At 39.1% G+C, this 14053-nt stretch overlaps 1 protein-coding gene across 1 annotated transcript in view; it reads right to left on the bottom strand.

Moving 5' to 3' along the window:
• Positions 1-14053, bottom strand: part of MOV10L1 (Mov10 like RISC complex RNA helicase 1) — an 88315-nt gene that overhangs the window by 43494 nt on the left and 30768 nt on the right. The window contains exons 11-18 of the mRNA XM_050936110.1: positions 10624-10801; positions 9797-9867; positions 9316-9407; positions 8475-8533; positions 7625-7740; positions 6408-6525; positions 2800-2978; positions 2148-2294 (exon numbers count right to left, since the gene is read on the bottom strand). Of these exons, the coding sequence (XP_050792067.1) occupies positions 2148-2294; positions 2800-2978; positions 6408-6525; positions 7625-7740; positions 8475-8533; positions 9316-9407; positions 9797-9867; positions 10624-10801 (960 nt within the window). The remainder of the gene's footprint in view (positions 1-2147; positions 2295-2799; positions 2979-6407; positions 6526-7624; positions 7741-8474; positions 8534-9315; positions 9408-9796; positions 9868-10623; positions 10802-14053) is intronic.

The following is a 14053-nucleotide window of genomic DNA, read 5'->3' as shown; positions in this document are numbered from 1 at the left end:
GGGCGGAGGGACCCTGGGGAGCAGTGTTCCCTCTTGTTTTTCCCACGCTGGTGCAGAATGACACATCACCTCCATATTGGTGCACATTAACAAAATTTATGTGGTGGGGGTGGGGCCAAAGGGTTTGGAGTGTGTGAGGGAGTTCAGAGCTGGGTCAAAAGGTGGCGGTGGGGTAGCGGTGCAGGTTCTGGGGATGAGTTCTGGGAATGAGGGGCTCAGGGCTGGGTCAGAGGGTAGGCGTATGGGGAGGCGAGGGCTCCGGCTTAGGGTGCAAGCTCTGGGGTGGGGCCAGGGATGAGGTGTTTCAGGTGCAGGCTGCCCCAGGGCTATAGCACACAGAGAGAGAGAGAAAGAGAGAGAGGACTCCCCCTAGTTTTCACCCCTTGCAGAAGCACCTGGGCTGGGGGGGGGGGGGGGAGAGAAGGTGCCTCTCCCTCTGTCACGGCAGGTCCGGGTCGGGCTGGGTTGAGATCAGGGAGGGGCACCTCTCCCCCAGCCACGGCATGTCCGGGGTTGGGGGAGAGGCACTTCCCCCAGCCGCAGCCTGAGTAACTTAGCTAGAGGTAGTAGGGGAAGAAGAGGAGGCGGTGGCGGCGCCAGAGTTCCCGGCGCTCCTGCAGGGAGCACAAAATGGCCAGAGCCCTTGGGCAAGGGCCTCGTGGACAATCTGCCACTGGACACACTGTACCTCAGAGTGCCACCCTTGAACCTCCATATTCACCACTGTCATATAATTAGGATGTTTCATACAAAGTATGGCTTCTGAGGTATCATTTTAAAAGTCTTGATCTGTTGATCATTAATATCCTGTTGGATTGTATGTGATATCACTGTATGTGAAGTTATGAAGTTTTGCTATTTATGAGTTACTGAAATATGTTCTGAAGACAGGAACACCAACAAACAGCCTTTCAGGTACAACAATGGATTAGCCAGACAGCGGTTAACGGCTCATCAACACCCATCAAGGAAAGAATCCATTATCCCAGAAACTGTATACAATGGAGACTTCTCAGAGAGAACACAGACAATGGATACTGCTCGACCAATAGAGGCAGACCTCTACATCACAAACATAGATCTTTGTAGCAAGCTGGAAGAAACTATAAAAGAGGGGAAGTCACATCATTACTGGACCTCTCTCCCCCCTGCAACTCAACACCTGGAAGAAACATCTGGTGGATAAAGGACTTTTGAACTAAGAAGGCAGGTCCCAGGCTGAAAAGAGTCCAAGCCTATGTGTTGAGGATCTGTAACCTGCTTGCACCATTTGTCAGGGTGAGAGACTGCCTGATTCAAATCCTGTTTAAATGTGTAGAACTCAGACTGAAAATTTATTTTTGTTTCTTAAGTATCCAAGTTTGATCTCTATGCTTGCTATTTATATTCATTTAAAATTTATCTTTCTGTAGTTAATAAATCTGTTTTATATTTTACCTAAAACCGTGCTGGTTTTTTGGGAAATCTCAGCTCAGTCTACACAATGAGGAGGAAGTATGGACTGGGTAATGAACTTACACTGATCAGGCTTCTGACCAGGGCAAGATGGAACAGTTCTGAGGTGCAGCAAGGCTGGGAAGGAGCTAGGGAGGAGCCTCTCTACTGTTGATTCATCAGTGGCTGGCAAAGCATTCATGTAACTCAGCTGGGTGTGTCCCTGCCTGTGGATGTCTGTGTAAATGCAAAACCTGCCAGAGGTTCGTGGCTTAACAGCATCACAGGGTGACAGGGATACCTAGGCTGGTGGGACAGAGGGCTTAGCGGTCCCACGGTCCAGGTTGCACACCAGGAACGCCATCTCAGTTGCATACATACAACTCAATGCATTAGGGAGCAGATTCTATCACCCTTTTTAACACTGAGTAGTATCTTACTGTTTGAAGTAGTCCCGTTGACATAAATGGCCTACTTGCAGAAAAAAAGCATTACACAATGAGTTTAAGTATAGGCTCAAATTCTAGCAACTCTTTACCACAACTGATGCATTTTCCCCAATTGATTATCTAGTGAATTATTTTTAACCCTAAAAATATAAATAGTATTTTCCTCAGTGAGTCTAACAAACAGAGGAAAGTCCTAAGAGTAACATTTTAAGATTAAAAATATGCATCCTTTTTTAGTATTTTAAAAGTTTTCACAAAATTTACCTCTTCACACCTGCAGCTAGCATTAACTCTGACCATAACTCCTGGTTTTAGGAAGTTACTATCATGCAGTCGTAAGCAAACTAAATCCGTTGCACTGTTGGATGGTGCACAGACCAAAATTCGACTGTCTGGTAAAGTATAATGTACCTGCATTTTAAAAGAAGTGCAGCTTTTAAAAACATTTGGAAAAAACTATATTAATCACAAATAAAGCAAGAACATATTTCAAATATTTAATATAATTCAGAATTATTTAGAATACAGTTACAAATGTTTCTACATCCGTCATGTTGCAGTTCAGTCAAATCTCAAGGAAACATCTTTGCCTAGACTGGAAATTCTTTCATTCATTCATCATCATCAGATTGAAACACACACACCATGAATGCAGGGTATGCTCTTTTAAAGCACTGGTTAAATACTATTCACTAGGGCTTTAAACACAAATACTGAATTTAAAAACTGACTATATGTTGTTTATGAATACAAGCTTGTACAGAAGTCTTCTCTTGGATTTATTTTCACAAAGAGAGAGTTGAACTGAAATACCCTCTAAGTGTTAGCATGTTTTTTTAAAAGCTATTTTTAGTTTTGATTATGATAAGTATTTGTGGCAATTCCAGATGATTATTGTTTTGCTGTTCACTATTACCTGTAAGATAGCTTCTATCATTGTCACAGTTTTTCCAGTTCCCGGTGGTCCGAAGAGAACATAAGGAGTTGGACGACATTCACCACTAAGTATCCTCTTCACTGCTAATTTCTGATGCTCATTCAGCACAGGATTGAAAAATTCACAGTCTCTCTGTTCAGGTGTCATGATTCCATTGACTATACTCAAAACAGATAAGCATTACAAATACACAAGGAGAGTTTTTTTTAATTAGTATTTCAGTTAAACAGGTTTTGATTTAATGTGATGTATACTTTATATTATAGACATCTTAAAAAGATAGCGATAGCTAAAAATGTATCTGACAACTCTTTAAATTCCCAATCCCAAGTAATAACAATTACAATAGTAAAAACAGGGCCTTCAGTTTCAAAAGGTGCAAGGGGCCATTCATAGATTTTTAAGGCCAGAAAGGACCATAATAATCTAGTCTTACTTCCTACATAACCCAGGCCAAAGAACCTCACTCCAGTGAACTCTACATCAAGCCCATACATATGTTCTAAAGGTCAAACAGAAGTTATCTTCAAGAAGGACATCCAAGTCTTGATTTAAAGACTTCACATGATGAAGATTCTGCCATATTCTTAAGTAAGCTGTTCCAATGATCAATTAGCCTCAACATTAAAATGTGTGCCTTACTTCGTGAGAATTTGTCTAGCTTCAGCTTCCCATTGTTGGATCTCACTATACTTTTTTCCCCACTAAAGAGTCATCTATAAGAAATTACTTCCTCACATAGGTACTTGTAGACTGTGATCGAGTAACCTTCTAGCTGTCTCTCAGATAAAGTAATTAATTTGAGGTTCTTAAATCTTTCACTCTAAGGTATGTATTTCAGACCTCCAATCGTTCTTGCAGCTCTTTTCTGAACCTTTTCCAAATTTTTCAACATCCATTTTGAAGTGTGAACATGAGAACTGGACATAATATTCTAGTAATGCTGTATACATATATATTCCCTACTTCTAACTTATTTTTTCTCTACTTAGGCATCCAAGGATCACATTCACCTCTGAGCTATATCACCCCACTGTGACCTCATGTTCAGTTAACTATCTATCATGACTCAAGTTCTTTTCAGTGTCACTGCATTCCAGGATTCGGTCAACCACCTTGTAAGTATGACCTACAGTCTTTTCTTCTAGATAGATGTATGATTTTGCACTTGGCTGTATTAAAATATATTGTTCAAATGATCCAACCTTACCAAATGATTGGTAACATCTGGATCATTCTGGATAACTGATCTGTCCCTATCACTATTTACTAGGGCTATCGATTAATCACAATTAACTCACGCAATTAACTCAAAAAAAGTAACTGTCATTAAAAAATTGCAATTAGTTGCAGTTTTAATTGTACTGTTAAAACAACAGAATACCAATTTAAATTTATTAAATATTCTTGAATGTTTCTCTAAATTTTCAAATATATTGATTTCAATTACAACACAGAATACAAAGTGTACAGTGCACACTTTATATTATTTTGATTACAAATATTTGCACTGTAAAATGATAAAAGAAATACTATTTTTCAATTAACTTCAGACAAATACTGTAGTGCAACCTCTTTATCATGAAAGTGCAATTTACAGATTCTGTTTTTGTTACATAACTGCACTCCAAAACAAAACAATGTAAAACTTTAGAGCCACTCAGACCTACTTCTTATTCAGCCATTTGCTGAGACAAACAAGTTTGTTTACATTTACAGGATATAATGCTGCCTGCTTCTTATTTACGATGTCACCTGAAAGTGAGAACAGGAGTTCGAGTGGCAATTTTGTAGCCAGCATTGCAAGGTATTTAAGTGCCAGATATGCTAAAGATTCATATGCCCCTTTCTGCTTTGGCCGCTATTCCAGAAGACATGCTCCCATGCTGCTGACGCTTGTTAAAAAAATATTGCATTAATTAAATTTATGACTGAATTCTTTGAGGGAGAATTGTATGTCTCCTGCTCTGTTTTACCTGCATTCTTCCTATATTTCACGTTACAGCAGTCTCGGATGATGACCCAGCTTATGTTTTAAGAACACCTTCGCAGATTTGACAAACACAAAGAAGGTACTAATGTGAGATTTCTAAAGACGGCTATAGCACTTGATCCAAGGTTTAAGAATCTGAAGTGCCTTTCAAAATCTGAGAGGCACAAGGTGTGGCGCATGCTTTCAGAAGTCTTGAAAGAGCAACATGCCAATGTGAAAACTACAGAACCCAAGCCACTAAAAAAGAAAATCAACATTCTGCTGGTGGCATCTGATTCAAATGATGAAAATGAACATGCACAGTCCACACTGCTTTGGATTGTTAGCAAACAGAACCTGTCATCAGCATGGACACGTCCTCTACAATGGTGGTTTAAATATGAAGCGATATATGACTAGCACATCCAGCACGTAAATATCTTGTGATGCCGCCTAAAACAGTGCCATGTGAATATCTATTCTCACTTTTAGGTGTCATTGTACACAAGAAACAGGCATTATCTCCTGCAAATGTAAACAAACTCGTTTGTCTCAGCAATTGGCTGAACAAGAAGTAGGACTGAGTGGACTCATAGGCTCTAATGTTTCCATTGGTTTTATTTTTGAATGCAGTTATTCTTTGTACATAATTCTACATTTGTAAGTTCAACTTTCATGATAAAGAGATTGCATTACAGTACTTGTATGAGGTGAACTGAAAAATGTTTTTACAGTGCAAATATTTGTAATAAAAATAAATATAAAGTGAGTACTGTGCACTTTGTATTCTGTTTAACTGAAATCAATATATTTGAAAATGCAGAAAACATCCACAAGTATTTAAATAAATGGTATTTTATTATTGCTTAATAGCATGATTAATCACACAATTAATTTTTTTAATTGCGTGCCAGCCCTACTATTTACCACTACACCAATTGGTGTCATCTGCAAATCTTACCAGTAATGATTTTATATTTTTTCCACGTTGACAAAGCTTAGCATTGGGCCAAGAACAGATCCCTCCAGGATCCCACTAGAAATACCCCCAATGGATAATTATTCTCATTTGCAATCTTTTGTTAATCAGTTTTTAATTCATTTAATAAGGGCTACATAGATTTTGTATAGTGCTCATTTAAAAAAAAAAAATCAGAATGGTGAGAGAGACTATGTCAAAGGCCTTAGAGAAGTCCAAGTATCTTACGTGAACAGTTACCTTTATCAACCAACCTTGTAATCTCATCTAAAATGATATCAAGTTTGTTTGATGAGACCTATTTTCTATTAAAAAATCCCATATTGACTGGCATTAATTACATTACAATTCTTTAATTATTTACTGACTGTGTCTCATAACAGCTTTTCCATGATTTTACCTGGGTCAGATGTTAGGCCAAACAACTTATAATTATCCCATTGGCCCTTTTTAAATATTAGCTTTTTTTCCAGTCCTCTGGAACTTCCTCAATGTACCAAGATCTGTGTGGTTTTTTTGGTTTGTTTGTTTAAAAACTACATATACACACACACTCCATCCTCCAAACCAGTTTACCAGTGCAACTTTCAAATCCAAAACATCAGTACAAGATGGAAAGAAAACATTAAAACATACTCAGTTTACTTGTCTGTGTAGCAACAGCCACCATTCGAGGCACAGCCACTATGTTTCTCTCCTTTGGCACCACGCATTTTGTTTCCTCATTTTGCATTTTCTTTTTCTGAAAAGAACACTACAGAAGACACGTGCACACAAAAAATCAAGGGTAAGCACGGCTGTAACCTTACAGCAACTATTCTCTCTTTGAAATGCTTTTAAGGTGGTTAGAAATGTTTAGCATTTCCTCCCATTTAACTGCATATCAACTGAAAAAAAATAGGGGGCGGGGGAAGGACAAAGAGGAAAGAAAAAACCCAGACAAATACCCTCACATCCTGGCCCCTTTTACTTTAACGAAAGAAAAAAAAAAAAGTTACTCATGACACCTTCTTCTTAAAGCACTGTTGATATTCTGCAGGTTTAGAGGAGTTTTCAAAAGTTAGCATTGGTTTATTTGTTTTTTTTCCCCTATAAGAACTGCCAATATGTACATTTTGAGCTATTTTAAAGGAAATATCCACCTCTTTTTATGATGCATTTAATCAGGAGTCACATCAAGAGTGGATCAATCGCATCAGGAAGCATAATTATGCCTCACAATAAGGATTCTCATTTGCTCCTACAGTCAGTATGATTTGCTGCCCATTATTATTATTTATTATTATTATTTTTTTAAAAGGAGCTTATGAAAACCAGTCTAAAGCAAATCTGGTCATGCAAACTGAGAGTTTCATAAGCAGTTTCCCTTTCAGAAACAAAAATCATGGACCACAGTTAGACCCACTCAAAGCACTGAACTGTGAAACAAGATCTTTGCCACGAGAAGGAAGACATCATAAATACACCAGATATAACAATGCATTCACTATTGTGCTGGTCCTCTCTAAAATTATATCTGCAGTTAGGGCTGGCTTTAGGCTGATTCCCCCCGAATCGGGCCCCACGCCCTAAAGAAGAGACTTAACTTTTTACTTTTTATTCACTAGGCGGCAGTCCGGGTCTTTGGCGGCACTTTCGCGGCACATACTTCACTTGCTCCGAGTTTTCAGCGGTGGGTCCTTCAGTGCCGCGGAAGACCCGGAGCTAGTGAAGGACCTGCCACCAAAGACCCGGACTCCCGCCGGGTATTCAAATCTGGCCCTGCACTTCCTAAAGCCGGCCCTGTCTGCAGTAGCTAACTGTTGCCATTTAAGTGTAAAAGATTTTAAGAAATACATTGATAGTAGATTTACCACATCTTTCTTCTTGGTATACTGTTCATGATCAGCAGCAACAGTACGACGTCCCATATTATTCCAAGTCTTGACAACTTGCGGGGATTGTAAAACCAGAGTATCTGGAAATAACACTTTGGGTTTAAGGAAGGGGAAAGACAAAAAGAACAGAATTCTGAAAATGCATTTTACATGGCTCTATCAATATAGATACATTAAGATACTTACAGTCAATTTTTAATTATAACTGAAACATCAGCTTCTTTCCTTGCACTTGAAATTAGCTGCGTCCAATTTATGAGAATTTGATGTAAAAACCTTAGGTATGGTGAGGGAGGAATAGGAAGGTAAAACTGAGGTCCATGTTTACATTTCTGTAGGCTGTACAGCTGATCAGAAATGTGCAACTCTTTTCAATAAAAAGGCCATAATATTTAGCCAACTCTAACAGAGGAGGATTACGTAAAAAGTTAAAAGTTGAAAGCAGGAATTCTGCATGTTCCCTATATTCCTCCTGCATTTTTCCCCAATTTACCCATGCTGGGAAGTCCTAGAGAATTCTTTCATATTGTGCAAAACATAGTGGCACCAGTAGTTAGAAATTGATTAGATTTGTTAGTTCTAATTGGAGTCAAACTTCTTTTCTCATGTATAGACACCACAGAGGGGAAATCAGTTTTCATAGTGGTTGCTCTGTGACAAAGGATTGCTACTCTCTGGACAAAGATATGGGGTAATTTAGGTGAATGGATAGAAGCCCCAGTGAAACACTGCATTTTTAAATCTGACCAGAAGAATATAGTATATTAACTTCACATCAGTGTTTACTGAAGGGGAGGAAAAATGCCCTAGGCCATTGGAAGGTTACCTTTTTCACCCAGATAGATGCCTTGTTCAACTGCAAACTGGCATCGCCTGCTGGTAGTCCTGTCAACAGAATAGCAATAGTGTGGATTAAACTAAAAACGAAGGTTTCCATAGAATACAGCAATACTCATTTCCTCTCTGAGTCAATGCTATATATCAATGACTTAAATGAAACATTACGCCTCTATATCATCATATACTTCTTCCCTCAATTCGTATTTTCATGTGGTACTTAGCTGAAGGATTAGTTGGTCAATTTTCCTTTACAGGCATATTTCACTAAAAACTTTAAAACAGAAAAATTGATAAAATATGAGAAAAAGTGTCTCTCATTAAATGACAAAATAAGTTTCCTTGAATTTCAAAGATAAGCGGGGCAGGAAGATATTTTTCCTTAAAAAACAAAACACCAACTTGTTTTATTAAGGAAGACGAAGTGATGAATTTTTACTGAAAATAATGGCTTTCTAAGAAATTTTTGATGATGGCAGAATACTAAAAAAAAAAAACAATATAGTGAAGTCAATATCAGCCATTCTTGTTCTGCTCTGATGCCACACAGTTATTTCAATTACAGAGTCCGATTTTCCGTTGCCTGGCACCTAGAGTAGTCATGTAAAAGAAAGGGAGTGATTTACATTTTACACCCATTCTGATTTGATAGTATTCTGCACAGATGTAAATGAGTACATAAGATGTCAGTCAGTGGACTATCCGGTTCTATGATTTTGTTTGTCTTTCACCTTCATGTGAACTTCTCAGAACTAAGCAAATGGTCGTGAAATAAGACTAACATAATAAAGGACAGTGAAATACAGCTTTTTAAAAGTCTACAAAAATACCTATTCAATGCAAATTCTACATCCATGGGTTCAAAGCTGTAAACCTGTTCAAACTCTGGGTTAAGTCTCAGAGTAGCATCTTCATCGTGAATCTGTTTGAGAAGACAGTTTATTAGTCATGTAAGATCTGAGGGCACTCAGCACTCTATAGGATCAGATCCCTTATGTATGAAAAACCTTCTGAAACATTTGCTCATACTACGTAAAAACAAAAAATGGATAACAGCTACCATATAATTTCATATTTCTACACAAGAGTTTTACAGAGTTTGCTTTTAGTGGGTGACATTTGTAGTGTTGAGAAGAAGCAAAAGCTTCTGTCTTCCAAGTACACAGTATGAAATAAAGTTAGAATCAATAATTTGGGACAGAGTAACTGAAATGAATCCAGTTTCACAAAAGCTGAACAATTACTCCTTTAACTCTGTTTCCTCTTAGTTTTGTGGACTAGTGTTTCTTAGCAAAAAGCTAACTCACTCACCTCAGTAACATAAGCAATGTACTCTATTATATGCTCAGAGTAGTCTTGACTTTTTAATATCACTTTGTCGCCTAGTTTTAAAAAAAAAATAAATACAATGTTTAGTATAAAAATACTGTTACAAGGTATTGGAAAATTCTCACTGCAGTACCAGCCACTGATGGGAGGGGCAATACAGTGAAACTTAATGAGTTTCACGGGTCCTGCAAATTCACCAATGAAGTGACATCACTGAAGATGATGCACTTGTGCACACCTCAGCTCAATTAAGTTTTATGTTCTTAAAACTGGTACACCTACAGGTTTTTATCGTGTAATACTTACAAGGCACCTATTGCGGTAAGCTACTAACAAAGTTTCAGCACTATTTATTGGAAATAACATCTTGCACATTGCAACAAATTCCAAAAATTCTGATCTCAAAAAGTTAACTCCTTTAACCTGGCTTTTACATTTAGCCTCTCACATGTTCTCTAGTTTAGTATAACACTAGACAGTATATTTTCTATGGAAAACTCAATCATCTACTACTGTACATCAGAATCCTGAATATATCAGGACAAGCCATGAAAGCACACAAACACATATACTGCCTCTTCAAAGCATAAGATCTCCAGAAATCAAACATTCTGAGGCACTGTAATAAAATATAGTGGCATAATATTTCATTTATCTAGGTGCCAGGGTTAACAGCTGTGTCTCCAAATGTTTTTAAGAGAAGAGAAAACATGGAAAAGACAAAATGAATCAGTTTCTATTGTATAGATTGAGAATATTGCTCATCTTGCTATTCAGCTTTTACAATTTTATTAAGCGTAAACCATCACCTGCATTTAAGGAAGGTCTTCCCTCTGCCAACCCTGGTACTTCCAGCACCAAGAAGTTTCCATTCTTTTTCAAAATAACTCCACTCAGGCTAAATTCTTTGATCTCCATTTCAGCATGGATCTCCTCAAGCCAGAGCAGGGTAGAAAGTTTTGCTTTATAGTTAGACAGATTCAGTCGCTGAAAATTAAAAAAAGGTAAGTTATGTGTATTGCAATAGTGTCTAGATGCCACAACAAAAATCTGAGTCCCTTGTGTTAGGCGCCATACAAAACACATATGAAGAGACAGTCCCTGCCTCAAAAGGTGTACAACCTAAGTAGAAAATAACAGACAAAGGTAGTGGAGAACAGAGGCATAGAATGACATGACTTGCCCAAGATCACAGAGAAGTTAGTGGCAGAGCTGGAAACATAACTCAAGTCTCCCAGTTCGGTGCCTTATCCACTAGACCATGGTACCTCTTTAATGAAAGGTAGCAAGTGATAGTGGGATTTGGGAAGAGCATCAGGCTTAATTTACCATTTTCATGTACATGAACAGGGATTTTCAGAATAGCCTAAGCTGCTTAGGCTCCCAAATCCCATTGAAGTTCAAGAATTCCCTGTGGTTCCTTTGATAAATCCAAGCCATAGTGCTTCTACACTTTTTGCATTATAATCTGGGAGATGTCTCTAAAAAAATCAGCGTACAGGGTAAATACAAAAGTATCCTGGCTTTGGCTGTATTTTATTTAGATCATACTACTAATTTTGTAATGAAAATGAGTAGTTCCAAAAATGGCTAAGATTTAGTATTTGACCTTAAACTAAGCAAAAGTTTCTCAGAGAGCGTTTTTCTAATACCAAATACCAGCGGACCCACTCTCGCACCTAAAATAACATGCTGAACTTCTAGGAAAGAATAAGAGAATGAACTATTGGAAGAGTCAGAAGGTGTCTTTGTCTTAGTTATAAAATAATTTTAATGAAAAGAGCTAATAAAAAGGAAAATATTGTGGTTTTATTTGTATTTAATTCCTTACTTTCAAAAGAAGAAAGCAAGATCCAGTGCTGGCACTAAAAAGTAGACAAAGGAATTGTAGTTCTTGATATCAGGGAAGCTACTGGTTCACAGGAAATGGATAAGGTTAAAATGTTACTGATTTATGCAGTTCAAAAGGCTCTTTTAAAAACATTAGCAAAAACAAAAAGCATTCAGGCTACCCTAGGCTACGTCTACACTACAGGATAAATTCGAATTAGCTTAAACTGATTTTATAAAACAGATATTATAAAGTCGATTGTGCGTGTCCCCACTAGGCACATTAATTCAGTGGTGTGCGTCCATGGTCCGAGGCTAGCGTCGATTCTGGAGCGGTGCACTGTGGGTAGCTACTGTAAAATAATGAGGCCAATAACTTCGATTTGCGTCCACACTAACCCTAATCTGATATAGTAATATCGATTTTAGCATTACTCCTCTCATTTTGTAGGAGTACAGAAACCGATCTAAAGAACCCTTTAAATCGATATAAAGAGCAGTGTAGTGTGGACGGGTACAGCGTTATATCGATTTAATGCTGTTAAAATCGATTTAACAGCGTAGTGTGGACCAGGCCCCAGTTACTTGAAACTTCCTAGAGGAAAAGTGTGTGAGACTAATTTGAGACCACTTATTTTTCAACTGGCCAACATTACTCACATTTACACTGCCAAGGCAGGTGTGCCATGGAGGAAAATTCAAGATGGGACTGACTGAAAGCATCCTACTCCAAGAGGGATCACTTATGAGACTTAACAGAGGATGTGCAGAGAGCAGCTCAAGATGGATAGAGATGGTAGAATTTTGTTTGTGCCCTAAACTATTTCTGACAGAGCAGGAAGGATTCAAATTCAGATTACACTGTGATTCTCACCTTTTTCCCAAATAACAAATAAAGAAATGAGCACTGTCTATTGAATACAGAAGTAGCGGCACTAGCGGATTTTTAACAAATACTGTCACTGCATTCTGTGCCATGTTTAGCAGCAGATTTAGCTTATCACAGGGGTTCTCAAACTGTGGGTTAGGACCCCAGAGTGGGTCATGATTCTGTTTTAATGGAGTTGCCAGGACTGGCGTTGGGCTTTTGCTTCAGTCCTGAGCCCCAGCAAGTCTAAGTCCTACCACCGGGGCCGAAACCAAAGCCTGAGAGCTTCATCCCTGGGTGGTGGGGCTCAGGTTTCAGCTTCAGCCCTGGGCGACGAAGATCAGATTACAGGCCCCCACCCAGGGCAGTGGGGCTCAGGGGTTTGGTGCCCACTCCTGGGGTCATGCAGTAATTTTTGTTGTCAGAAGCGGGCAGTCAGAAGGGGTTTGAGAACCCCTGGTTTATCACAAGGCTAACATACAGAGATCATTCTTGGTTTGTGAAAGACTGGAATGCCTCAGAACATACAGGTCATTTGGAGTTTCTTGGAAGCAGTCTCATGGCCCTCCTGTCTTATTGCAATGCCTCAGTTGTACTTTTCAGAGGTCACTTGTTAAACCAGACCACAGGTTTTTTGGTTAAGTCACAATCGGGATTTCAGAGTCCTAGGTGAGTCCCTCTCTGAGCTGAAGCAGTTACTCTTAGACAGTAAAAAGGTAGCTAGGTGATTCTGAAAGAGACACAAGGACATTGTAGGGGACTGCGGAAGACTGTGTCTCGGTCTAGCTAGGGTATTTCCGCTTTCTCGGCGGCCTTGTGGAAAGCCCCTGCTTGCTAAGTGGCTGGTCGTTGTAGGACACGGCATGCCAGTTATAACTTGCTTTTAACTGGTTGAAACTAGCTTGTATGGCCTTAGGCCAAAGGGCGTACACCGCCCATGGACAGTCCCTGGCCTTTGGCCAAGGGGCGGACATAGCCTGTGGGAAGTCCCTTTTTGCATATGTATAAGTTGCTTTTGTATTGTGTCTATATAGCTGTATGCTCCCGGTCCCGCCTTTGGACTCCGACCCAGGCCAAGCTGAGCTTCAGTGCTGGGTTCCCCGCCAAAGTGACAGCAATGCCCAGGGTCCCCGTTGCGAATGTGTCACTTTACCTTCATTAAAGCCAAATAACTCAGTGTGTGTGGGCCTCGTTCTTGCAGAGCATCCAAGCACGTTACAGACATGCTGACCAGAAGCCAGAACTGTGAGCTCTGTAGACGAAGAGCTGCCATGTTTATGGCTGTTTGGTTTTATATTTTTTATTCGGATCATATAAAAATGATCAATCAAGAAGGGAATGTGACCAGAGATTTCGCTGGTTTACGTTATGTTGTTTGAACAGCAGTCCTTTAAAATAACCCAGAAACCAGAGAGAGGATTCCCCCACCCCACTGCAAAAAAAAAAAAAAAAAAACACTCTCTCAAATCTTCTGTGAACTCTCTCTCCAATCATTCAGACTCAGGCCCTGACACAGGGAATTTTGGGGAAGAGCAAGGACA

Source organism: Gopherus flavomarginatus, chromosome 1 (genome assembly GCF_025201925.1).
Source record: "Gopherus flavomarginatus isolate rGopFla2 chromosome 1, rGopFla2.mat.asm, whole genome shotgun sequence".
Lineage (NCBI taxonomy): Eukaryota > Metazoa > Chordata > Testudines > Testudinidae > Gopherus > Gopherus flavomarginatus.
Note: the sequence above shows the minus strand (reverse complement) of the source record. Positions and strands in the feature narration are given on the sequence as shown.